Source organism: Enoplosus armatus, chromosome 3 (assembly GCF_043641665.1).
Source record: "Enoplosus armatus isolate fEnoArm2 chromosome 3, fEnoArm2.hap1, whole genome shotgun sequence".
Taxonomy (NCBI): Eukaryota; Metazoa; Chordata; class Actinopteri; order Centrarchiformes; family Enoplosidae; genus Enoplosus; species Enoplosus armatus.
Genome location: NC_092182.1, coordinates 5,530,819 through 5,557,997, shown reverse-complemented (window position 1 = coordinate 5,557,997; position 27,179 = coordinate 5,530,819). Strand labels below are relative to the sequence as shown.

Here is a 27,179-nt window from a genome sequence, read left to right as displayed (position 1 = left end):
AGTATTGACGTTCAAACAGTGTTAGAGCATAACCATGTTTGTGTCTGTAGGTTAAATAACATTGCTTGTCCTAAGCTGTGACGTTAGCAAACACGCTACTGGCCCTGCACTCGTAACGTGAACATTTAGCTAGCTACGCTAACGCCAGTTAGCTTTGCTTAACGTTAGCTGTCTTATCAACAGTCGCCATACTTACAAAGCGAAGACGTTAAGTTACAGCGTGGTCCTTCGTAATGAAATCACGCATCCCTAATATTGCGTGGAATATGACTCTATCAGACAGAACCCGTCATTAGCTAACACAATCACAATGGTTGCCCCATCGCTGCTCTGCTTCCCCGCTGTACGTTCAAACGCAAGTCCCGCCCATTGCGCTGCATTCAAGTGCTACTGGTAAAAGTGGCCACAATTCTTCTTAAACGTCAATTTAATAATTCTACACAAATTGTTCTTGTATCTGAAAATGACCCGGTATATTTTAATACGATTACGTTTTTCAAAAGCGACAAAAATATTTAATATGAATTATATCTTCATCAGAAAGACTAACATGTATTATGTTCTCGGTTCGAGTAGCTTAGTAATTTGCAAGCATACCTTTTTTTAATGTCCGAAGTGCTTTGAATTTCAAATAAAGAACTGAGCACAAATTACATAATGCAATGTGTAATATGCAACATGTAGCAACCAGACTGATTCACAAATATTTCAAAATTAACTCTCGTCTTTTTTTTAAACTCTCTGTCTTTTTTTCTAACTCTGTCTTTTTTTCGAATCAAAACGGTCTGTTTACTACTGCAGGGCCATTCTCCTCAAGATAACTACATATCCCACAATTCGTACTTCCGCAATCTGGCAGGGCATGTTGACTAGCAAGAAGAAGTAGGTACTTCTGACTTGTCCCTGTTTGTTAGCTTAGTTGCAGTAAATGTGACAAGCGAGTTGTGGAGCACAACGATCAAATGCAGACAGCTCCGGAAATGAAAGGTAATAACTTGGAATGAATTTAAAGTGTCATCTGAGCTCTTTGTCAGAATGAAGGCGGTGAAACCAGAGCCAGCCAGCTTTACATACTGTTGGTTATCTGCTAAAGTTAGCTATCGAAGTAGCCTTTGAAGTTCTTCATCAGCATATCAGACGTCTCTCTGATACTGGAGGGTGTGAAACAAGAGACATGACATACATAAAGAAGGAGGGTGTAAACAGGAAGGAGAAATGTTTTACTCTAACAAGAGTCTCTTACTTTGTCTATTTGATATCACACCAGCCACTGCTATGAACGAGAATGAACAAGAGTGAGACTCAGCTTCAGTTGTGTAGTTTCTCGGAAAATAACAAGTCAGACCATAACATTGTAATGACTCGCGCGCTGGTGGCCATTTCATAATAACACCAATAGTACAATAATAAGAAACAATACAGTCGTCTCAGTCACGAAGCTGTTGACCTTTGGTCCCATAGCTCCCTGTCTCCCTGTCTGCCCGTCTGTCTGTCCTGCCAGGTGTGTGTTCCTGCCATAAGTAGCAGTGATGGATGGAGAAGCACAAAGGGCGGCTGTGGCATGGGAGAATGGCTCCCTGGCTCCTGTGGACCGCCTTCGCTGCGAGAGGGCGGACAGCCCCACACCAGGTCTGGTGGAGGGAACTGAACCAGGTGAGGCTGGTCCATGTCCAGCACTTTTGAACCACTGCAGAGTGGCCGTCTGTCTGAGGGGATTGGAAAGCTCAAATACGCTGAAATTGTGTTGCATCTGAACTCCCATAGCCACTTGCAGGCACTTTACACGCTGAGGTAATGCCTTTAGTTGCAGCAACAAGTCACTCCCAGCAATTAGCCACTATCAATGGGACTTTTATCACCATTTGTCCTCTGGTGCTTATTATAAAGACTGAAGGTCTGTCTGGACATCTATAGGCTTAGATAAGTGGATGAATGAATTGAATTGATAAATGTAATTTGATTTAAGAGTCATGCCGTCTCAGGTCTTATCCCCCATGGGATTATATTACAAAACATGAGAAATGTTTACTGTACACGAGTATAAAGTTTACAGTACACCAGTGTCCCTTAAACAAAGAAACTGCTACCAGTTGGGACGGTCATGCATGATTGTTGCTTGATTCAGCCACACCCTAAAAAAACAGAAAAAAAGAATACTTTTCTGTATCTTCCCTCGTCTGCGAAATGCTAGGCTAGGCAACGCTTGGGCATTCAAACCACAATGACTTAAGATAAGATAAGATAAGATAGACTTTATTTATCCCATATTGACATCATCATAACCATTCAATCTTATAGGAAGGACGCACACTGTGTGTGTGTGTGAGAGAGAGAGAGAGAGCATGTCCATCCTGTTTGCGTAAAGAAATGTTGAACATTTGATCATGTGTCTTTTATAATCTGCATGCCACTTGTTGGCTATTTGAGGGGAATGTTTTTGTGACAAACTGTGAGACTAGACTGTAATAACAGTAATAATCTCTCTTTAAGTTTAAGTCTTAAGTTTAAACTGCCATATTCTCCCCCAAGATTTGTAATAATAGACATCTCCTGACTGAAGTCTGTAAAGTGTGATTGTGTCATGGTGAAAGCATGTTGACAGCAGCACAAGTCTGTCACACACAGCTTGAACAAATCTTATTCTGACAGGAGAAATGATGTGACTTTTTCTGTAATTTGCTTTTAGTCTGGAGATGCAGTAAACACAACATTCTTGCAGTGTCGTCCAGCTGACTCAGTATCAGACTATTCCTATTCTTCCCCTTCGTTCTCTTTCTTGAAATTCGATAAGCTGTGACCAGAGTTTGTCTCTTGCTGTGGGTGCTCTGAAAAGCGGTAGCCTAAAGTAGGACAATTCTTGTTTTTTGTCACTAATGAAATGTTCATTAATAGACCAAGTAGTGTTATTGAGCCTTATTGTGTGTGTGCGTTTAAGTGATTGTACACTGCTTTGCAGAGGGAAGTTAACCAAACGTACATTAGTCTTAGTTAGTCTTCATCCTTTAACTCTTTGTCTTTGTAAAACCGAAAAATATGGTATTTTATTATAGTAGTAGTAGTATTAGTAGTATAAATCTCACTTTTGTATCGAAGGTTGTTTTTGAACAATGCAAAGAAAACTCAAAAACAAGACTTGGACCAGCCACACAGAGAGTTATGTTTTATTGGAAGTGTTTTCAAACCATGTTTTCTACTTTTACAAGAGAAAATAAAAGGATGAGGACTAAGTGGTTGATTTGACAAATGTTCTGGTTAACTGCCCCACCCTGATTGAAGTGCAGTGCACAGCCGCTTCCCTAAGCTCTTCTCTGGGAAACATTGGGGACTGTCTCCCATGCAGTGGGTGAGCTAGGCCAACAGATACAAAACGACTAAAGGCTAACTTATTCATTCCTTACACATCCAAACACAACACAAACATTTGACAATCATCTATTCCTACGTGAATGCAGGTGCTGGTCAGAGGAGTGCTATGTTCGTCCATGCACAGTCTTTCGAGGACCTGACTGCTGAGGCAGAGGAGGAGGCGGGGAGGGAGGCCGAACTGGACAAATCAGGAGAGTGTGCAGAGGAGCTCGAGGTGATGGTGGGAGAGAAAACCATTGAGGAGCAACACAACAACGACATTTCACCAGAGAGCAGGAGTAAGGAGGAAGACGTGTCCAGTGAGGCATGGAGGAGCCACAGGAAACACGTGTTCGTGCTGAGCGAGGCTGGAAAGCCAATCTACACCCGCTACGGCACGGAGGAGGCTCTGTCCAGCACCATGGGGGTGATGATGGCCCTCGTGTCCTTCGTTGAGGCCGAGAAGAACATCATTCGCTCCATCCATGCAGGTCAGAATATACTTTGGCTCTAGGATGTGGTTCATAAGTAAATAGGTCAATAGTGCATGTTGTGAAATATGTTGGATCCATGTCAACTCTGTCAACATTGTGTGTGTCAGATGGCTGTAAAGTGGTTTTCCTCGCCAAGAGCCCTCTGGTCCTGGTGGGCGTGTCTCGTACCTGTCAGTCAGACAAGGAGCTGCTTCGGGAGCTGCAGTACATCTACTACCAGATCGTCAGCCTGCTCACTCTCACCCAACTCAACCACATCTTCCAGCACAAGCAGAACTATGACCTGCGCCGTCTGCTGGCCGGCTCCGAGTATCTCACCGACAACTTGCTGCATCGGCTCGACCGAGACCCCGGCCTGCTGCTCAGTGCCGTCACCTGCCTGCCCCTGGCCAGCTCCGCCAGGGACGTGGTCTCGTCGAGCCTGCAGGCAGCCAAAGCCAAAAACCTGGTGTTCTCCATCCTGCTGGCGGGGGATCGCCTGGTGACTCTGGTGAGGAAGAAGGACCAGTTCCTGCACCACATAGACTTGCACCTGGTCTTCAACCTTGTCGGCTCCTCCTCGTCCTTTCGAGAAGGCGAGGGCTGGACGCCGATCTGTCTGCCAAAGTTCAACACTGCAGGATTTTTCCACGCTCACATCTCTTACCTGGAGCCTGCGTCCGAGCTCTGCCTCATCCTGGTCTCAACCGACCGAGAGGACTTTTTTAACATGTCCGACTGCAAGCAGCGGTTCCTGGAGAGGCTGAGCAAGCGCAGCGCCTACCAGGCCCTGAAGGAGGCGCTTAAATGTCCCAGCTATTCTGTGGAGCAGGTCGGCATCCCGGAACTCAGGCACTTTCTGTACAAATCAAAGAGCTCAGGGCTGTACACCAGGTGGGTTGAGAAACATGCCAAAAGCTTCACAAGTCATGTCATTTTGCCTTTAATGCTTGGCATCCCTCTGAGTGCAAAACTCTTTCGTGCAAATCTTCAGGTGTTGCACCTCACAAAATACTTTTTATTCCTCCAGTCCAGAGTTTCCTGTCGTGTACCAGTCTGATGGAGAGCAGGAGAGGCTGATGGGATTGTACCAGGACCTTCACAGCAGCTTGCACCATCCAACCAGACCTCTCCGCTCCTTCTACCGCTGTGGTGAAACTGAAAACCTGCTGGCATGGGTGGGATGAGATGCTTGTAGTCTTTTACAGCCTGTTACGATTGCTCTGGCTCAATTTTCGCCACAGAGTTTTAGTTTCCCACAACATGAAATAAGGAAATGCATCACACACTTCATACCCCTACCACGTCACCTCTGTCGCCTTCCTCTCATTTAAATGATGGCAGGCGGTGAGTTATGGCGCCGCGGTCTGAAAGGCCCTTGAGTTTTAATCATTGTTGCATAAAAAAAACGGTATGTATCAAATATTAACCAATAACTACTTCTCATCCATACGGTCTTCATTTCCGTAAGGTCACATAAATAGGATGCTTTTTGAAAACTGTATTACTGTAAATGTAGATAATTCCTTTACACCACAGTAACAACACTACATTGATGCAATCGACCACAACATTTTTCAAACATCAAACATTACATATTTCAATTGCTTGCATGTTTAATAATCTAAAATACAGTAACCTCCAGTAATACTGTAACACTACTGGAACAGATTCGGTACATTGCAACATCTTCCCTCTTACATAGCAGTTTCCTTTTTCTTGTACCTTTTGAAAAGTATGACAGAGAAGTTATTAGCAGTTATGTTGTAATATTACTCACAAGGTTAATATTGTTCAAATCAGTGCTTGCAAACACGGGCCGCGTTGATACAATGAGCTGTATGCTAATAAGCACTGAAATTTGCACTAAAGTGAGTTGGCTGTATTCTGAGGACTGAGCATGTGAGTTTTGCACTTTGATGTTAAGGACATCATTTTGTGTTTAAAGGTAAGAATAGCTGGTCAGAGTTCCACATGTCAAAACTGAGCCAAAGCAATTGTAAAATACCGTAAAAATGCCCTGTCTTCTGTTCCTGCAGGTGACGAGTGGCTTCGAGCTCTACCTCTGCTTCAGTCCGCTGGGGACCAAGGCCTTGGCCGTCTCTGCTGTCAACAAACTGCTGAAGTGGATCAGGAAGGAGGAGGATCGCCTCTTCATCCTGAGTCCTCTCACATACTGATCCCTCGCCGCCGGCTGACCTCCCGGAACATAAGGCCCTGGACACCCAACAACAGCTGTGGATGAAGCGGTAGTCAGTGTTCACGAGTGATTGTCAAAGCTTTTTTTTTTCTTGCTTCTGGCTTCCTCTCATCTCATTCACAGATTTGTGATGGAGAAGACGACGACAAGTTCAAGCTGTATTTTATCTGGCTGTATTTTTATAACTTTAAATTTGGATAACAACAGATGGAAGCAGCGTCAGCATCATCGATGACACAATAACATGAACGGTGGTGTTTGTATGCTGTTGAACTTGTTTCGTAAATAATTGTTTTACTGTAACAGACCTATTACGCCTCTCAGAATAGGAAAGATGCAGCCAATGTTTTTTAAAACATGCTCAGTTCTTAAAAATCAAGAATAAAAGTTGAGTTTTCTAAAGACCTGCAGTAGAATGTAATACTGTCACAATATGGGTTAACCACATTCTTGTTGTGTTTCTACATGATGACCAATAACTGTAAGGACCACTGACATTTTACCTCTATGCACTTTCTTTATGCAAAAGGCACTCCAAGAGAAATGTGTCCATGAGTCTGTCGTCCGTTTACTGCTGTCAATCGTTTGTGTATCGTTAATGTCAGTGTAAAGGAGTCTAAATGTGCGTCCATTAGTCTTCCATTGTCCATTAGAATTTCATTTGAGACATTTGTGCTTCATTTACCATAATATGCGTATCACCTGCTTGTGTCTAATCATAAAGGTTCACTGTATTTCATGGGATCTTGCTTTGCTTATGGAATCCAACGTTGCCACATCTGCCTCCACTAATCATGCCTTAACTAATGGTCATTGTGCAGAGCCGATGTAAGGTTGTAACGGTGCAGATTTATGGCTGCTGCACGATTCCAGAATGATTATATATGAATAAATAAATGGCTAATAATAAAACAGACTCCCTGTCAGCTTCTGTCTTGACTTTGACCTTGCAGTTTGCTTACATATGATGTAATATTGGAATATATGGACAAATATGTCCATATTCAAAATTGGAACAATTTCATGTGTATATATATATATATATATATATATATATATGTATAGTATAACAATATATCAGATATATTCAAAAAGTCTAATATGTCATTCTGTTATGTTTGGCATATATTTTAATCAAACATGCTGTCATGTATGTATTTTATATGTGTGGGCATTTATAACAAGCTAAGATAAATGAACATGGATAAAATGGAGCCATATGTGATACATATATTAAAAAGACATATACAGTATTTATTATATGGTCCTTTCATTTATATGACATGTATGTGTTATACCTATACAATCCTATATTTAGAACTGCTTGCATGTGTCTCTAATAGATGTCCATATATATACTGTATATATATATGTAGAGAGAGAGAGAGAGATCATATATGACACAGTGTCTCTGGTATAGGCGGCATATATGGTAATATATTATTGTATGGGTAATATTACCTGCTTTAAACACCCTGCTGTAGTCCCAGTATAATAATACAATTATTATTATTTGCTTTACTGTTTACCATTATTATTTATTTACTGTTCTCTCATATATATATTTTAAAATGTATTCTGGGATTGTTGTTTTTTTTTTCAGTGTACCATCATGAGTACTGTTTCATGAACATGAGACAAACCAGTAGAGGTGCTGGTCTGTTGCCTAAACAGTGAGGAAACTTGGAGCGTGATTAAATAAAAATAGGAGTAGTACCGGGTAACATGTAGGTAATCTTGAATTGGTGGCCAGACAGAAAACAAGGCAGGATACAAAGACAAACCAGTTCTAAAGACGCACATTTACGCGCAGCCTGCATCAGGACAGCTGGGTTAACCAACACGGTGACACAACGTGGGTGAACTGAGTTTGCCGCTGCTGTCCGTCAGTCGGAGGCGGCGAGGGGAGGAGCTGCTGCTGCTGCTGGAGCTCCACTCAGGGAGAAGAGGACCGGCGCTTACAACCAACTCAGTTTACATGTTCCAGCGCTTTGTGACGACGGACAGCCTTCAACTTTCATCACAAACTCAAATAATCCTGTAATCTTGACCTGAGGAAGGATCAGTCATCCCTGAGCTGAAGTCAGACCTGGCGGTGACGAACCTGTCCAGGTAAGCCTTCCACAACATTCACAGCTGCATGTGCCACAGGTATGTTTAATCAAAACAGAAAAGAACCGCAGCCACCTGACTAAATCTCACAGTAGGGCTGGTTCAGGTGCCATTACAGACCTGTAAACGGTGATACTGTAACAGGAGATTACAAATGTCAGGAGGCGTGTTTAAGTCATTCTAAACGTATTACTGTGTTTTTAATTAGAGTTTGAATTGTACTGCAGGCTGTGACACTTGTGTTAAGCGTGATGATCAGCGACACAGGTGTGCTGAACAGTAATGAGTGGTATTATGAAATGTTAAAATGTGCATTTATGGTCGGATGTATTCTCAGTCTATTCATTGCTAAAGCTCACAGAGCAAGGTGTTGCCCTGTCTAACCTGTCCTGTTCTGTGCAGCTGGTGGAATCAATGCCATTTTACATGTGGACTGGAGGCAGCATACACTGGCACGATTTCACTGAACTTAAGGCCGACTGTTACAATAAGAAACAGCAGCATGAACATGGAGATGAGATAAAAAAAACCCAAAACATACTACCACAAACATAAGAAAAGAAAAAGCACAGGCTGGAAATGATGCTGCTTCTGTGCAGTTTTCAGAATTGATTTTGATACCGTGTTTACCACTTGGATTCATCCACGATCGAAGAATAAACTCAAAGAAAACATCCTTATCTGAATTTCTGGTCTGGTAGTTCTGTACTGGTTTGGGAGGCATGTCCTGCCACTGAATCAATACATGTGTCCTTGGGGTACGATATGTTTTGACCATTGATTGTGTGCACAGCAGCTTCAGATCCCTGTGGATGTCTGTGCAGTGAATAATGAAAGAGAGGCGCTCTTTCTTACTCTAATTAGCACCAACGTGCCCGTGCGTAAAGAAACCTTGCGTTGTGTATTTGGAAAATGAGACAAAAAAATCATGTATTGATGCTCAGATAAAAATGAACAAGACAGAAAACAGAAGATAAGGTGCATTTAACACATTGACTGTAAATCCTATATAATGTTTGAAATCTGGTTTGATATTGTCATAATAACCGAACCAAGGAAGCTGGTGTTCTCAATAGTATGACTGCATCTTTAATTCACCTGTGAGGGAACACACTGATGCAGCCTTCAGCAAAAACCTGCATGCTGACCGGCCTGTAAATAGCACTATAAGCAATGGAAACTCAATTTTCAACCATTTGCTTTATTAACCATGAACATGAAGAAAGTCAATCAGTGCCATTACTATGTATACCCATGTCCTCTCACCTTAACCTCAGTTTCACATGGAGCTGCAAATGTTAAAATGTAACACGCCTTCAGTGGGATTCGATGAATTATTGATGTAAAGACACCAGACTCTTGACTTCAAAATTTTCCATATGATTCCTTATAGCAAGAATAAGTGCTGTTTTCTTGGAATGAAAAGTTTCTCCGCTGCTAAATAAAATAATCAGAGTTGATGAAATTCTCTGGCACGAGCAGACGAGCCGTTTCTTCTTCACCTGGGACTTAAAAAGCCACATGTCGCCTTATGACCATCAGCCCGTGCACACCTTTCCCCCTGGAAGGCACGTAGTGGTTGTGACAAGAATGCAAAGTAGAGAGACCGGGGTTCTTGAATACAGCCTTACCGTGATGTGTCTAGTTAATGATCCACCCAACAACGTCTGTTCAGGATGAGGACAAGGCTCAGGGTTTGAAACACGGTTCCATTCGGTTGGTTGATGTTTAGAGACTGATGAAGATGAGCCACAGAAAAATGCTCAATTTTATCTGATAAATTTGGTGCATTGAAGTTGAACGGAGGCCATTAACTCTTGGTGGTTTGTTACCACCAGTTCTCCTGCATGAAAGAACATGAGTCATAATGGGAGAAAAAAAAGATGGGAGGTCAGATTAACCCAAATAAACATGAACTGACAGATATGAATGACTTGTGCAGGAAGTCACAATAGAAATAGTTTTATCCACTGTTTACTATGCTGAGCACCACCAACACAGCCCTCTGTTTGATTATGTAAACATTTCCTCTCAGTGTTTGTGGTGAGTCAGAGGAAGCTTTTATCTTTATGACCACATGTACTTTTATCATCATCTGTCTCAACCATGATGATATTTGTCACCTCAGATCTATTTGGATGCAGTGCAGAGCATAATTAAGCAGACTGGTATTGATTTTAACTTTCCTCAGTTACAATAATTCACACTCCTAGGTAGCACCATTTTCATAAAACAATACATTTTTGTTGACAGGCAACTATTCATTTTGTAGTTTTGCAGGAGGTTGAGTGTTACTGAAGAAAACGGATATAGTAGCTGAGTTTTGAAATAAACAGGTTTAAGTAATTTGACAAAAAACTCAAGGTTCACTTTTCAGCCTCTGCTAAAAAAACTCTTTTCCCTTTGGAGGACCATGGGATGATGTTGAAAGCTCTAGACAAAGATAGAAAGTGGACCATGAGGTAAAGGAATAGTTCATTTAAGAAAAACATTTAAGAAATAGGCTCATTTGCTTTCTTGCAGAGACTTAATTCAATTCAATTCAATTTTATTTATATAGCACCAAATCACAACAAAAGTCATCTCATGACACTTGATATGAATAGAGCATGAAGAATAGGTAGAATAGGTCTAGACTGTACTCTTTATAATATTATTACAGAGACCCAACAGTTCCCACCATGAGCTTTAAAGGTGCTGGTAGGCAGATTTACTTAAATTTGGACAGAGCCAGGGTATCTGTTTGCCCCTGTTTCCAGTATTTATGCTAAGCTAAGCTAATCGTCTTCTGGCACCAGCTTCATAAGTGGTATCAATCTTTGGATCTAACTCTTAGCAAGAAAGCATATAAGCGTCTTTTTCAAAATGTTGAACAAGATATATATAATTGTTGTCAGGGTCAGGTAATGAATATGACTAAAAGGCTGTGGTTTCTGTCATATTTGTGATGTAGAGGATCATTTTAATGATTTGATGACTTATTCTACTCTGTCACTTCTTCTTCATTCAGGTATCAGCGCCTAGCGCAAAGGATGCTTTTGTCCCGACATCAGGCCTGGAGGTAACCCCGCGTTGTCTGTGCTGTTGCCCCCCGTGCACCCCGGAGTGGAGATGGTCCACTGGACCACACAGTGGGGGACATGTGTCTGGCTCCAGACTCTGCTTGCCTTTGCCTTGGCCAACTGTTCCTCACTTACACCCAATCCTGTCAACTTCTCTGTGGTTTACACCATGCCCTTCTTCCAGGCCCGGGGCCCCATTCAGAACATAGTCAACAACTCGTTTTACCAGGAGGTGTATGTTGCCTCTCAGAATGTGATCGAAGCTGTCAACAGAAGCTTGGAGAAGGTGTGGGAGCTCCGCACTGGGCCAGTGGGAAGCCCAGATTGTCAGATATGCGATTTGTGCGACGTTGACAAGGATCCCAACTTTCTGGAGGACACAAACAACCAGGTCTTGTTGTTGGATACTCTCTTTATGTATTTATACTCTTGTGGAAGTTCTCAGTATGGTGTATGCTATTTTCACCAACTTAATCCAGATGGAGAGTTGCCTTCTCTTTCTAAGTGTTTGTTCAGAAAAGATTCGAACTCTGCCGCCTACTGTCCTGACTGTGTGGCCAGCCCTCTTGGTACCAAAGTCACCATGGTGGAAGAGGGTCAGACAGTCTACTTCTTTGTTGCTGCCACTGTCAATGACAGTGTGACCCAGCGTTACGGAAGGAAGTCTATATCAGTGCGTAGACCACTGGCCACAGAAGATGGTTTCTACAGTGATGTGCGCGGCCTGACTGTCCTTCCGGCCCTGCGGAGGACATACCATATTGAATATGTCTACAGCTTTTTCACTCAGGAGTTCGTCTACTTCCTCTCAGTTCAGAGAGAGAACCCCGATTATGACTCATCTCCGTTTCAGACTCGCTTGGGCCGTCTCCCACGGAATGAATGGGAGATGAAGAGGTATCGTGAGGTGATCCTGGAGTGTCGGTTTGAACCGAAACGTCGGAGGAGGAATGTGGCCAGTGAGCCCTATAAGGATGTGGTGTACAATGTGGTCCAGGCAGCCCATTTTGGCAAGGCAGGCAGGGAACTGGCCGAGGAGTTAGGGGCGGAGGAGGAGGATGACATCCTCTACGGGGTTTTTGCTGTTACTGATGACAATGGAGTCACAGAACACGACTCGGCCCTGTGCGCCTTCCCCATGGACAACGTGAACAAAGCAATCGTAGATGGGGTGGATGACTGCTGCGAGTCTGGACCAGAGCAGCTCTCCAGAGGGCTCTGCCACTTCCAGCCTTGTGAGAGCTGTCCACATGAGGTGAGCACATCAGTCCACTGACACACAGAAATTCCAGGTGATTCATGTGATCTCAGGTCTACTTTTATTTAACTGACAGAGTCCCAGCTGGATTTTCTTCAAGATACAGTTTGAAAGAGGCAGACAGGTGAAGAACAGAGGAAAATTCAGTTTTGTCCAGCTGTACATCACTCATTTTCAGATGAGAGCACACTTAAAATAGAAAACATCTAAGGTATCTCCCTAAACTCCGCCCATTCAAATGAAAATCTATTTTCTGACTCACGATCCAGGTACTGTATCTTGATAGGCCTGTTAAAAATCTTACCATGTGAGTGTGGATCTATAGAGTATATCTGGTGTCTTACCACATGTATAAACACTGAAAACATAGTAAACAGAGCCAGGTTACAGAGGCCTTGTTGTTGCTGGATAAATCATTCAAAACCATAATTAGCTTGTTTGTACATGAAAAGAGGAAGATAATATCCAAATGAGTGCATAAGTACTTATAGGAGTTCCTTGAATGTAATGGTTTTGGTCAAAAATGATCATGACCAGTACTAAACCGTAGTCATGTGTTTTCTTATGATTATTACCTAGAAAAATCGGTTTATGAAATCATGTAAACCCCTAAACAAAGCAATACTTTACTCACTCTACTGGCAGGAGCAGCATGCCTGTGCAAATGTAGACTGGGCCAAACATGACTAATGAAATGACACGCAGACAAAATGTAAAAAAGGTTTTTATCATAGCACAGAGTTAACTCCAGCTGCATGTGGTTACTGTATGACTCACTTTTTTTCCAAGATAAATCTGTCTGTCATCATTATTGGGAAAGATGAAAGGTGAAAGTGAAAGCATTATTGTCAGAAATGTGAATCAAACCTGCCCTGGAGAGCTTATTCACTGTGCACTTCCTGGAGGAGAGCATTATTATTATTATTATTAGTTTCCTCTAAAAGAATTAGTTCGACATTTTGGGAAATATGCTTTTGCTCGCTTTCTTGCTGAGAGTTAGATGGGAAGATCGACACACATCTCATATCTGTGCGCTGAATAGCACACAGATATGAGCTAACTACAGCGAGGAGTTAGCTAGGAGTAGATGGAAACAAGGGAAACAGCTAGCAGGCTTTGTTCAAAAGTTAAAGTAAATCTGCTTCCAGCGCCTCTAAAGCTCAGATGAACACGTTATATCTTGTTTGTTGAATTCATGCAAAAACAGTTGTTGTGTTGTGGCGTGCTGGACTGTGACTTGGCCAGGAGCAGTGACTTCTTTAAAATAATCAAGAGATAACGCGTTGGACAGAGCCAGGCTAGCTGTTTTCCCCCTGTGTCATTGTGGAGAGGTTTTGCAAGTGACGAGAAGGGCTGGTTTAATTAATGAGTATGTCATGACAACACATTAAGATTCACTGCCTGAATCTTAGCGGTCATCCAATTGAAAGGGTGCCTGAGTTTATCCAAACATATGGCCTTTTTCCCCCTAATTTCCTTTTGACCTTTTGATTTACTTTATGCACATTATCTTCATCATGTGTCAGATCGTCTAGATGACATGCCCATGAAAGGTTTGAAAACGTTTTGGGATTTCCGTACTAGAAGGTCATTTGCATCCAAGCTGGCAGAGGAATGAGTGCTCACTGTTAAATCCAAGAAAACAGGGATACAAATTGGATGGAAAAATAAAAATGGAAAAAGTCAGCCTACACATTCGTCAGTATTCAGAAGCCACTGCTGGGATGAAAATTGGACAGAGGCCAGGTGGGAGTGAGGGGTAGTTGTGGACTTGTTTTCTACATCAGTTGAGTGAATTTCTCAGACAGGTCAGGCAGGAAGTGGATATTTTAAAAAACTGAAATTGTATCTCATGTCAGTCAAAATGTGTTTGCCTCATTCCTTCCTATTATATCAGTCCCTGCATAACGTTTGAGGCCATAGTGTGCATTTAGATATATATCCTCATGATAGCATTGGTTTCTTGTGTTAATTCTCCTGGGAAACTGATATATATTTCCAGATCCCATGCATATTTCCCATAATATTCTTTTTTATGGTAAGTTATTCAGAGTTGGCTACTGAGGAGTGGGGGCTGTGGTAAGACTTCTTATTCCCTATTCACTAAAAGTGAATTCTTGCCAGTTTGAGAATTAGAAGTCAGTTGCTGTTATTGCAGTTGCAGCTATGAATTCATAGTTTGGATGTTGTGAAAACAGATGTTGTGGCTCAGACACAATACTGTTAAGTGATGTCTGTTGTTCAAGGCTAATAAAAGCTGAAAAAATAACATTGCTTTTGATTTCAGCTGTTGGATTCACAGCTGATGAAAATTTGGAAGTGGTTTTAGTTTGAATGATGTCTTTTGGATTTTCTTTCTCCTATTTGTCTTCAGAGGAACACCTTCTACTTGGACTAGTGAACTCTTCTCCCGAGGCTCCTTCTGTTTTGTTGCTTTTGGCTGCTGGTCTGAATGTTGAGTAACCTGCCAGCAGGATTGTCCAACAATCTGAAATCCTGGTTGTTCCATTTCTCAGCAGATCAAAACACCTTTTGTGCCAAAAACTCATCTGTGCCTCACAAATACTATGCTTTTTTATGCTTTTTAGTACGTCATCGAATTGTTTAGACATGAGATTGCATAATGTAGAGTAAACTTTTTTTTTTCCAATATGAGTATGCAGTTCTGTGGATCACAGGCCACTTTGGGCTTTTGGGCTCTCACTGAAATATGATATATGTTTGCTTTAGTTTGGCATAGGATAAATTACATACATTTTAATAATGTCCTTGTTCACACTTTTTCTCAATGTCATTTAAGATGTGTTAGTACTTGGAGGTATCTTGACTTTTTAACCTATGTTCATTTTCCTGGCCAGGTTGATGATGTGCAGTATGTGCCCTTAAGCCTCCCAAATAATGATGTGTCATCTGTTAGTGGAATTTGAGGTTTATTATGAATTATAAACAATTATATTGTGCTCCTTTAGGATTTAGGAGTGAATGACTTAAGTCAATAGCAGTGCTTTTTGTGTTTTTTGGAGGATGCATTTCTACCTCAGAGATATTAACCAGTTTTTCCATGAAGACTCCCTTTAATCAAACAGTGATCCTCCCTGCTCCGTGTCTATAGCTACAAGGCAATCCTTCTGTCAGTAGTGCAGCACATAGTCATTTATCATGGCCTCTTAAGTCATGAAATGATCATATTATCATGACAGATTCACCTTGTGCTTTCTGGTGTGCCAGGTACTTCGTCTCTCATGTTTACCCTGGTGACCAGTGCAGCTCACACCACGTCCCTACAGCTAAACAGCTGAGCCCATCTTTCTTCACCTGTACATTTTTAACAGATGAAGTATTATTGTCTGAGATTGTGGAGCTCTTCAGCACATGTATATACACTCTAAGCTGTCTAAGCTAATTTAAACTACTTTAGAAATCACATTGGATGCCGGACACTGACACAAAATAGAAGCTGCTTTAAAGTGTTTGGCTTTAAAGCAGCATAAAGGAAAATGTGGTACTGTAATATATCTGCTTACTAATTGCATTTTTACATTGCCTGCTACTCATCCAACCATGAATATACGTGATTTGACAAAGCAATCCCAGCTCAGGGTCCACTTTCTCACTTCTTCTGGAGCTTTCAACCATTTCACGTAGTCTTCAGCAGCTGATGGAGTTTAATCAGTGGTCATGAACGCGGATCTGTTGACCTGTGAACTCGGTGGCTGTTATGATATAAGTTGAGCCTGAAAGTTCGGTCTTGTCCTTGGAAATAGTCATTGGACAAAACAATTACAACCCAAGGTCCAATTAATGGCTTTTTTTTTTTTACAACATTTTACCCGCTGATGAAGACTGCGTGATGCAGTTGAAAACTTTGGAAAAAGCAAGTAAATTGGCCTTGGGATTGTTTTGTCTATGACTTGACAGTGGGTTTGGATTGTTTCCAAGGTCAAGAATAAACGTCCATGTGTCCATGCATTCACTAAAGCCACAGCACTACAGGCGGTCAGGTGCATCTAAAGGCCCAGCCACCTGCTGTAGACCCTACTGTCAGATGAGTTAAAACATGTCTAATAATACGAGTTTAAATAATGTGTGAGTGCCTCACTGTCGTCCTCATTGTCTCATTTTCATGTCCTCTGTCTGTGGCCTTGGTACTAGAGCATGGAGAACAACGCCACATGCAGAGACCATCCTACTATGGTGTCGAAGCCCTACTACAGAGTGGACCTCTTCAACAGGCAGATGACAAACGTCCTGCTCACATCTTTGCTGGTCACAACCATAGAGAACAAGACTGTAGCCCATATTGGCACCTCCACTGGACGCCTGCTGCAGGTATACGGCACGAGTTTTTTATCAGCCATTTTTGGTATTTGTCTTTACTTGACCATTGTATATGATCCACTACTAATAATCATGTGTTGTGTCTGTGTTGGCAGCTTGTATTGACAAGATCCAGCCCTATCATCTTTGCCAATTACTCTTTGGTGGAGAACCAGAGGGTCTCGTCCATCGCCGCTGTTTACTCATCAGAATATCTTCTCTTTGTGGTTGGAGACAAGGTACGAGAGCAATCCCATGTCTTTAAATGAGAGTAAAACAATCTGTCTGGGCAGATTTTTTAGTGTATAATGTCTTAGTGGATATTACTGCCGTCTGATTACATTAGAATTACAAATGAGTTGGGAGTGTGACTGATTGTCTGTCCATGATCCTATGATGTTCTGGAGACCTGTCCAATGTGTTTTCCTGCCTGTTTTCCCAGTGCATGCTGGGATACAGTGTGACCCCTGTGAGAAAGAAAATCGACAAACCTGACATGACTATGTAATTTGGGGCAGGGTGGATATTAGAGGCTGACACTGGATCAGCAATTACGTGGGTCTTCTGGTACGTTAGGACTGACCTTGTGTTGTTGAGATTGGGACACAACAGGAAAGTGGAGCACCTTTGAAAACTCCGGGGCAATTTTTCTGATCTGTACAGGTCTCCGGTTAAGCTACCTTTTCTTAAAAACCTTAATAAACATACATATAAACATTAACAGTGGTTAATGAAAACAGATGTTTGGAAGATGCCTCACCGATGATCATCAAACAATATAATGTCTTTTGTTAAGATGATGTTGTGGGGTGTGAGTTGAAGAGACATGCTTTAATTAAAATTTTATTAATCTGCCATTAATCTGCTGAATTTATTAGACTTCATTTGAATGAAGCCGAGTATCAGTTTGCATGTCTCTCTTTGCATGGAAGGGATAAATTATTAAGGAGTAAATTCAGGTCAATTTATTCAGCGGACATGTGAATAGCCACATTAATAATGAATTAGGACAGGACATCATCAAGATTGAATATGTGACCTTATAAATGGTTATCTCTCTGTTTCAGATGATCCAGGTGCCCCAGAGAGGGCCAGGCTGTCAACACTTCCTGACCTGCGCCATGTGTCTCACAGCCCCCAAATTCATGGGCTGTGGCTGGTGCTCTGGGGTGTGTTCCTGGGAGAGCGAGTGTCACAGTCGCTGGAGGAACGAGTCCTGCCCACCAGGGATCACTGGGGTGAGGTTTCTTCTGTAAGCCAGGATACAAACCGCTCTTTGTGCAACTAATAAAAACGTTTCATTCCAAGGTGATACTATATATATATTCTGCTTTGCTGACACAGTTCTTTCCGAGGACTGCTCCCCCTGACGGTCAGACAGAGGTAACGGTGTGTGGATGGGAGTTCCAGTCCCCCTCAAGGCCTGTCATCACCTCCAGGACCCACCAGGTCCGACTGGGACAGACTGCCTGCACTGTGCTTCCAGTCAAAAGCAACAGCACACAGTGAGTTCTGGTTCCAAGTACATTCTGTTCACACAATAGTCATTTTGTGGAAAATTTTTCTTGTGCTGTAAAAAGAAAATAAAAAGCTTGTGATTTCTTACCCAGAAGCCTTTTGAGAAAGTGAGAAAACAGAACATATCTTTCCTACACTGTCATCTGATCTATTAAGGCTACTGTTGGTGGAGAAATTGGTCTGACTGTTGAACATCAATGCAAAACAATGAGTTGAGACTTTGAGGGACTGACACCACAACTTGTGTCCTATTATGCCTTGTTACCGATGTGTTGAATCATCTCAGTGGGACATAATGTAGTTTACATTCGCCCAATACATACATAGCCGACATGTGTAGACTGCGAGGCTGTACTGAGACGCTAACGTCAGCATGCTAAAATGCTCACAATGATAATGTGAACATGCTGAAGTTTTTTTTCAATAGATTTACCAACAAACAAATTCTATAAAGACGATCTCATTATAGATTTAACTTGAAGGCTGCGTCTTACTGCTGGGGGCGGCTGTAGCTCAGTCAGTGGGGACTTGGCTTGGGAACTGGAGGGTTGTTTGTGTATGTGTATGTATTTTGAGAGTGAAAACATTTAGAAATAAAGTAGTTGCCCTTCTCCTTCGTTAGCAGTTACCTGTTGAAACTACAGTAACTATTGTCTCCTAACTAATGTCCAACAATTTAATTAACCTTGAAATTCAATTGTCCCTTGTGTTGCAGTAACTGTATTTGCCTCTGACATACTGACACACATGTATTGTTGTGCTGCCCCCTCAGCCTGGTGTGCAAGATTCGCTCTGGGGCCACTGAGCTTTCCAAACCAGTCAACATTACAGTGGAGGTGCACGAGGGCAAGGTGGATGGACGTTACTCTATCGATGGGAAGGCAGAAATGCCAGGATTCACATTTGTGGTAATCTTTACTATTGTCATCTACTTATATCCTCATTACAGCATACAAACTATAAATATTTTCATAAACTATTTTATCTATGTAACCACAAAAACACGTTTGAAATAATACGCTTGTCCCTCCAGATTCCCAACATCACAGAAATCCAGCCCAACTATGGGCCTCGTGTTGGGGGCACACTCATCACAGTGACTGGACCTCACTTGGATGCTGGGAAGACCAGGAGAGTCACTCTCAATGACGTTCCCTGTCCTATAAAGAGGTCTGGATAAACATCTCCAACATCTGTTTTTATCACACCCACGTCAAAGATTTTTAAATAAACTGTCACACAGCTTTGTGTAGTTGCTTTACTTTTTGGAGGTTAAGAAGATGAGTTGCTGCTTAGAACATTTTATTGCCATGACCTAATAAGCAAATGTGTTCCAACTTGTGTGTAGAATAATTATGGTTTTGGAAACTACAGGGTAACTCCTCGCCTTGGCATCCAAAGACTTACTCAGAACAGAACTATTTTCTACTGCAGATCTTTTTGAACGTGCAAAATATATTTAAAAGCGTGAAGCTTTTTGATCTACTACAGTTTATCTGTTATGGCGTGTAATTCACATACCCCTGCCTCTCTACAGAGTCACAAAGCCCAAAGGCAATGTGTCCTCCATCATCTGTCTGTCCCAGCACATCTCAGAGGTGAGGGATGTCCCACTGAGTGTTTTCATCGACAAGTCTCCTGTTCTCACCACAAAGGTGTTTTACTACAAAGAAAACCCGCAGATTACAGCTGTCCTGCCTGGCTGTAGCTTTGACAGGTAGGCCAGTGAGACCTCCAGCAGCTGCTGTGTATTTTGATCTGGAAATCAAGACAAAGGGAACACAAGTAAAAATAATATTGTAATTACAATGCATTTTCCTTTTTGCTCCTCTTTCTCATAAGACAAATTCAGCTGTAATAGGAAATAGTTTTATTTCCCCTGACATGAAAACATAACCATCTCTCACGTTTGTCTGAATTGCAGGGGGTCAAAGATTGTGATTGAGGGGGAGAACCTGGATTCTGTTTACCGCACCATCATCCGCTTTAAACCCAATGAGAGCCACTTGAAACCTGTGACAAGGGTACAGTGTTCATCCTAATGTACAGTAGATACATTCAGAAGCATTATTCCTTTAATCAGGCTACAGTTTTAGATTGACCTAATTTCCTTCCAAGGTCATATGCTTACATTTTACTGTACAGGCTTAGCATTAAAGTATGATTACAATGTTTTGTTTCAGGAGTGCATAGGCAAGTCCCTGCCCACAAGGATGGAGTGTAGCTCTCCTGTGTTCCCCAGGGATGAGACCGAGGAAGGAGAGCTTTCTTTTGACATGGACGGAGCGTTGGGACTTTGGAACAAAGAGTTCTCCTACCACCCCTACGGCGAGCCCATACCTTTCGAAACAGAGGGACATGTGCTGAGTTTGTACCCTGGGTTTGACGAAGTGTCACTACATGTAAGACATTGCTCTGAGGATATTTGCTTTTGAATTAATGACAAAATAGATGTGTTTTTGTAATAACTTATTTTGTCTCATGTCTTGATTTGACCTCTCTGTACGCAGCATCAAAAGCTGAATCTGGTGAGCTCCTGTATGACCATCATTATGACGGTGGCAGGTGTTAATTGTGATGCTAAAGTCCTGGATAATGAGATCACCTGCAGGATCCCCAAAAACATGACCATCCCCAGTGAGGGGCTGCCAGTGAAGGTTAGTCAGGCTGGAGGTTTAGATGATGATTTACTGACTGACTTACCTGGATCACCAACTGTACTTATACATTATGATAAGTACACTGTCAAGCAGCCATCAGATAGGATAGGCAAGTAATGCAAAAAAAAGTATATTTCTCGTAAAGATCAAGATATTTTGCAGAATAAATGATTGTTTTTCATTTTCGATACACAAAACCGGGAAATTGGACAGACATGAGAATGGTATTCTTTCCATCCATCCATCTATTTTCTTCTGCTTATCTGCGGCCGGGTCGCAGTGGCAGCAGGCTAAGCAAGGTAGTTCAGACATCCCTCTCCCTAGCCGGATGAGATATATAATCGCTCCAGCGTGTTCTGGGTCTACCCGGGGTCTCCTACCAGTTGAATGTGCCTGGAAAACCTCCAAAGCAAGGCGCCCAAGATGCCCGAACCACCTCAACTGGCTCCTTTCGAGCAGCAGCTCTACTCCCAGCTCCCTCCGGATGTCTGAGCTCCTTATCCTATCTCTAAGGGTGAGCCCAGCTTCCCTACGGAGTCGGTCACTACCTAAAGCTCATGACCATAGGTGAGGATTGGAACGTAGGCCAACGTAGAGTGGAGTTTCTCTCAGCAAGAAAGCTAAAAAGCACATTTAACAAAATATCAAATTCTTTGAATACTGTAAGTGTTTGTAAAGAAGTAGTTCAATTTTAAATGAATCAGTAGCAAACCACCGACCATGCTGGATTGAGAAAAGCAACCACGTCTGGAAGGCAACCCTCAACTGCTGGAAATGTGTGCTGCTTGTCTTAGTCATGTAACACAAAATCACACAAAATCATTTAATTTACTCCTCAGATTTAAATTATACAGTTGAGCCAATGCAGAGATAGGTTTGAACTTTTTTGGTAGTTAGCCATATGCTACACAGCCAGTCTCAGTGTAAATAGCTTGAAACTTATTCATTCATGTTTTCCCATTGGGGCAGTTACAAGAAAAGTACTGATAATGCAATAATAATGGTATTCACTGTGTATGATGGTTCTTTAGATCTCCATCAACGGGCAGGTCCACAATGTCGGCACGGTGGTGAGAGTCAGCAACCACTACATGGTGGGCATTGTTCTGGGGATCCTGGCGGCACTGGTGGCCGGGGCGGTGCTGGCATTCGTTGTCATGAAACATTTGAGGAAGAAGAAGAAAGGTGGGCTCTCTCTGTTATGTGGACCTTGGTCAGACCTGTTTATACAACTGCTACCGGCTGTGGGTGGGAATTTGGGATGAATTACACAAGTCTTTCAACTAGAACATCCCTGGTGTTGCATCGGGTGTACAGGTGTTCTTCTCCTGGGGTTGATGATTAAAAAGTGTTGTGAAATGTTTTTCAGCCTCCATGGTAGAGAGTCGTTTGGCTCATAGTGCTCACCGCTCTGGAACAAATAATGTGGAGCTTTCCCCTGTTGGGGACTACAGGAGAGGTGACTATCTAGCTAAGCTAGTCTTGTCATACTACATTATAATACTGTATAGCTAATTTGCTTCTGACACACATACCTTCGCAACTCTCATCAATAAACCCCTCTCTCTGGACTGTTACCAGTAGTATCCCTGAGTCCACCGACACCGCTGGTGGGGCCGGTGGTGTTCCCCAGCCTGGCCTACGCTGCAGGCAGCATAGATCCTACGCTCACTCCCCTCATGCCTCCAGAGAAGATCTCCATCTCCAGTTTTAGGCCAGAGCTGCTGGAGGAGGTGAAGGATGTTCTTATTCCCGCTGAGATGCTTATTGTGCAGCACCACCGGATCATAGGGAAGGGTGAGGAACCCCACTGCCTCTGTCTGCAACAAGAAACTTGTTACGGAGCCTTGTGTAAGCTAAGTCCTGTGCCATTCTGTACTTTTGTTTTTTGCCCCAAGGTCATTTTGGTACTGTCTATCATGGCTACTTCACTGACCACAACAACAGAGAAATCCACTGTGCTGTCAAGTCTTTGAATAGTGAGTAATGTCTGCTTCTTGAGTGTTGATTTATATGCACCTTTAGTTCCTCTGCTGTGGAACAAATTGCCACAGGATTTAGGTTTTCTGAATTCAGCGTCTTCTTCCTTTAAATGTTTTTGTCCATAATGTTTACGCATATGTGTGTCATCAGGGATAACGGATGTCGAGGAGGTGGAGCAGTTTCTAAAGGAAGGTATCATTATGAAGGGTTTCCACCACAGCAATGTGCTGTCTCTGCTGGGCATCCTCCTGCCACAGGAAGGGCTCCCTCTAGTGGTGCTACCGTACATGAAACACGGGGACCTGCGGCACTTCATACGCTGCGAGAAGAGGGTGTGACAGCCACATTAAAACAGTGAAAATGAATCATCTAATTTATGTACAACCATCTGTTTTCTACCTAACAAACTGTGTAACATGTACAACTGCTCTAAGTCTGTGTTTTTGTCATGCGTTTGTGGGATTTGTTTAGAACCCCACCGTAAAGGATCTGATTGGCTTCGGGCTGCAGGTTGCCAAGGGGATGGAGTATTTGGCTCAGAAGAAGTTCGTGCACAGAGATCTCGCAGCACGCAACTGCATGTGAGTCACCAAGATGTGCAGAGAAATCAGCAATTTATTCACTGCCATTAGGCCTGAATCTCTTCTATTTAGTGTAGGGAGATGTCTCATGCTACAAATTTGGTTGAGGTTGTTGCATAATAGTACTCAGTTATGATGTTTTGCGACAAAAATGTCTTGCTTTTTACTGCCTTTAGGCTGGACGAGTCGTATACAGTCAAAGTGGCAGACTTTGGCATGGCCAGAGATGTTTTTGATAAGGAGTATTACAGTGTTCAGGATCACAGGAAGGCTAAGCTGCCTGTCAAGTGGATGGCCATCGAGAGTCTGCAGACCCAGAAATTTACCTCCAAGTCCGATGTGGTGAGCAAATGAAGATCTACCTTACTGTAATCAAGATCTCTGCAGTAGTTGTCAACGTTTTGGTACTGAGGGACACTTGTCAATGTTTGTAGGGGTGGATATCAATGTTAAAGCATGAAGTATTTGTCTTGTAGATATTAGGTCGAAAAATGTCATTATCTGGCAGAGGATCGCAGTAATTATGTGTCCGGTTGACTAAATTTCAAAAATGTTTGAGAGTTGCCTTTTAACATCAATTATTACCATGTTAATATATGGTAATAATCATTACACTGTCATCTATTGTCCTCTACATCAGTGGTTCCCAACCTGGGGGTCGTAAGGTAAATTTAAGGGGTCGAAATGATAGGAAAGCAAAATAAAAGAAAAACCATTTATGCTGCACAAACGTATGTTTATTTATAAAAATTTGACTTTTTTCTAATTCTTTCCCTTGTGAACTACTGGATACTTTTACCTCTTTAGGTCTTTAAAAGTTATTCAAATAAAACAAGGGCAAAAATATGAGGAGTGGTCGCCGCCTGTAGACATGGCTTTGGTTTAAGGGGTTAACCTTTAAAGTTGTATAGTTTTTTAAACTTTTCTTAACATGTGTACACACAGCACAATTCTGACTGGGAGTTCAGGTCTGCACAAGTGTACTGAAACTTGTAACTTTTGCCTCTCCTGATGCAGTGGTCCTTTGGTGTGCTGATGTGGGAGATGCTGACCAGAGGAGCGAGCCCCTACCCAGAGGTTGACCCTTACGACATAACACATTACTTACTGAAGGGCAGGAGGCTTCCCCAGCCTCAGTACTGCCCTGACCCTTTGTAAGTAGTAGGAGTGATCGCATTATATTGCTCATTTTGTTGAATTATAAGAATGTTTGTAAATTTGTTGCTGTTGCTTAGTTGTATACATCCAATGTAAAACTTCACAGAATTAATGAATGAATACTAATACTGCAATACTACAGATTTCCAGCTACAAGACAGAAGACAGAAAGTCCTGGCACAAAGTCCATGTAGTAATAACAAGATGTTCGAATGGTCACTCAGTAGTGTGAAACCCGTAAATTGTCCACTACTTGATATTCCAATGTGGTTGAGCAATGCAGTTTGGGAGTTAATGTGTATGTCTACATGACAACTCGAAGAACAATACTTCTACCACACACATGCAAAACCACATACACACACTGGTGTGACTTTACAAGGAAAAGCAGACAGATTGATGGAGAATAAATCAACCATTCGTATCCCTCGTCCACTGAGGCCTTGTCACACAACGTGGGTTAAGGACTCATGGAAAAGTATCAGCCAGGGACCCATGTAGAACACCAACATAGGACATTAAAGGGATAGTTAGACCTTTTGGGAAATAGTCATTTTTTCTTTCTTGATGAAAGTTAGATGGGAATATTGATACCACTTTCATGTCTGTCCTTTCAATATGAAGCTAAAGCCAGCAGACAGTTGGCTTAGCTTAGCATAAAGACTGGACATGGGGAAACAGCTAGCCTGCCTCTGTTCAAAGGTAACAAAATCCGCCTACCAGCATCTCTAAAGCTCACTAATTAACATGCTATATGTCATTTGTTTAATCCGTACAAAGGAAGTGTAAAACCAACAATTTGTAATTTTAAGGGTAGTTATGTGTTGGACTATCCTGGTTACCTGGCAACTGGTCCCGGACAGGAAATAGTTTGGCACTTAACCCCTCGTAAAATGGCGAATTGTCTTTTTTACACTTCTGTTTTTGTACGCATTAAAACAAGCAAAATATGACGTGTTATGAGAGATGTTGGTATGTAGATTTTGCCACCTTTGGACAGAGCTAGGCTAGCTGTTTCCACTCTTTATGCTAACCTGAGCCAGCTGCTGGCTCCAGCTACATCTTTACCATAAAAATATGAAAGTTGTATCAATCTTCTCATCTAACTAAAGCAAATAAGCGTATTTCACAATTTGTCGAACTATTCCTAAAACTGGCTGATAACACTCCTTATTATTAACTTGACCACAGTAGACAGATGTCAATCAAGCACAGCCCTCACATGCCACAACAGTCCTCAGAAGAGGTCTAATCAGGCACAATAACTAAAAACACTTGTGTGGGTGGACTGTGGGTGTGAAGGGTCTTTAAGATCCAGTTGCCTTCAGACAGATCAAAAACACAACACCTGCTCATCACTGCTGGAGGGAAACTCCCTCAGACTTAGACTGTGTCCATGTTTTTCCAGGTATAGTATTATGCTTCAGTGCTGGGACCCTGATTCAGAGTTGAGGCCTAGCTTTGCTACGTTGGTGTCGGCTGTCTCCACCATCCTGTCTGGCCTGGAGGGAGAACACTACATCAGTCTGAATGTTACCTACGTCAACTTGGACCAGCCTCGGCCCTACCCTGCCCTCACAGAGTCCGCTGACGAATACGACTCCACAGATATTGAAGACTCAGGCTCAGTCTCTTCCTGATCCACTCCTCTTCCTCTCTCGACTTTAGACTGGTATCGGTGCTAACAGCAAGAGCAAAAAAAGCCACTGCCAGCTCACACCATGTCTGTTACCACAGAGCATCTGAAACAGAGATACTGCCCGTTTGTGTGCATGAAAGTGGTAGTAAGATGTCTTCAGCTGACGTAGCACATCCTTGGGCAGCCATAATGGAGGTCTGTCACTTTTGCAACAATTGAGTTAAGTGTGAGCTTCAAAACTTGGTCATGTATTGAATAGACATTTAGTTTCTGTGCTTTCACTGTTAACAGATGTCACTGATGATATATCTAATCAGTTTTGTAGTACTAGCTTATGAGCTAGCCAAACAAAACAAGTCTTGTTGTTCACATGAACTACATATCCATTAGAAGCTAATTAGCATTACACTGGTTTGGTAAATCGGCCTGCAGGTTACTTAGCTAGCCAACAATGGTAAAAACAGAGTTTATTCAGATTAACTGAAGTAAGGTAGCCTGGCTTCGCAAGACCAATTTGCAGACCAAAATGCCTCTGGACGCTACAACTAATCAGAGCAACAGAACGTGTGATGTAGTGGTGGGCTGCTAGGCTAGGTAGCTAGTTGCAACATCCAATTCAAATGTCTAGTTCAACATAATACACATACGTTTGGCATGACATGATTTAGAAGCCAACGCTTACCACTTGTTCGTAACGTGAACTACCGTCCAGTTTGTTCAATACTGACTCAGATAGCGGATTCAGAACCTTCAGCGGCAGCCATCTTGGTTGTTTACGAAAATGCCTCAACTGCGCATAAACCCGCCCCATATTAGATAAACAATTGTGACTGGAGCAAATAAAACATGAGCTCGTAGATTCGCCTGGTTCCC

General features: G+C 42.3%; 2 protein-coding genes across 2 annotated transcripts; both read left to right on the top strand.

Annotated features, from left to right (window-relative positions):
• The first annotated feature begins 902 nt into the window (after positions 1-902).
• mon1a (MON1 secretory trafficking family member A) lies at positions 903-6,934 on the top strand. The gene is made up of 6 exons (XM_070902636.1): positions 903-987; positions 1,502-1,653; positions 3,453-3,836; positions 3,947-4,712; positions 4,849-4,996; positions 5,858-6,934. The coding sequence occupies exons 2-6, from the start codon at positions 1,530-1,532 to the stop codon at positions 5,996-5,998; spliced, it is 1,563 nt and encodes a 520-aa protein (XP_070758737.1). The 5' UTR covers positions 903-987; positions 1,502-1,529; the 3' UTR covers positions 5,999-6,934.
• Positions 6,935-11,241: 4,307 nt separating this feature from the next.
• On the top strand, positions 11,242-26,307 carry mst1rb (macrophage stimulating 1 receptor b). The gene is made up of 20 exons (XM_070902538.1): positions 11,242-12,447; positions 16,603-16,779; positions 16,884-17,006; positions 17,835-18,005; positions 18,112-18,272; positions 19,058-19,193; positions 19,319-19,455; positions 19,823-20,002; positions 20,210-20,309; positions 20,469-20,687; positions 20,796-20,942; positions 21,977-22,130; positions 22,315-22,404; positions 22,527-22,742; positions 22,844-22,924; positions 23,079-23,260; positions 23,400-23,509; positions 23,686-23,851; positions 24,527-24,663; positions 26,076-26,307. The coding sequence occupies exons 1-20, from the start codon at positions 11,242-11,244 to the stop codon at positions 26,305-26,307; spliced, it is 4,125 nt and encodes a 1,374-aa protein (XP_070758639.1).
• Positions 26,308-27,179: the final 872 nt, after the last annotated feature.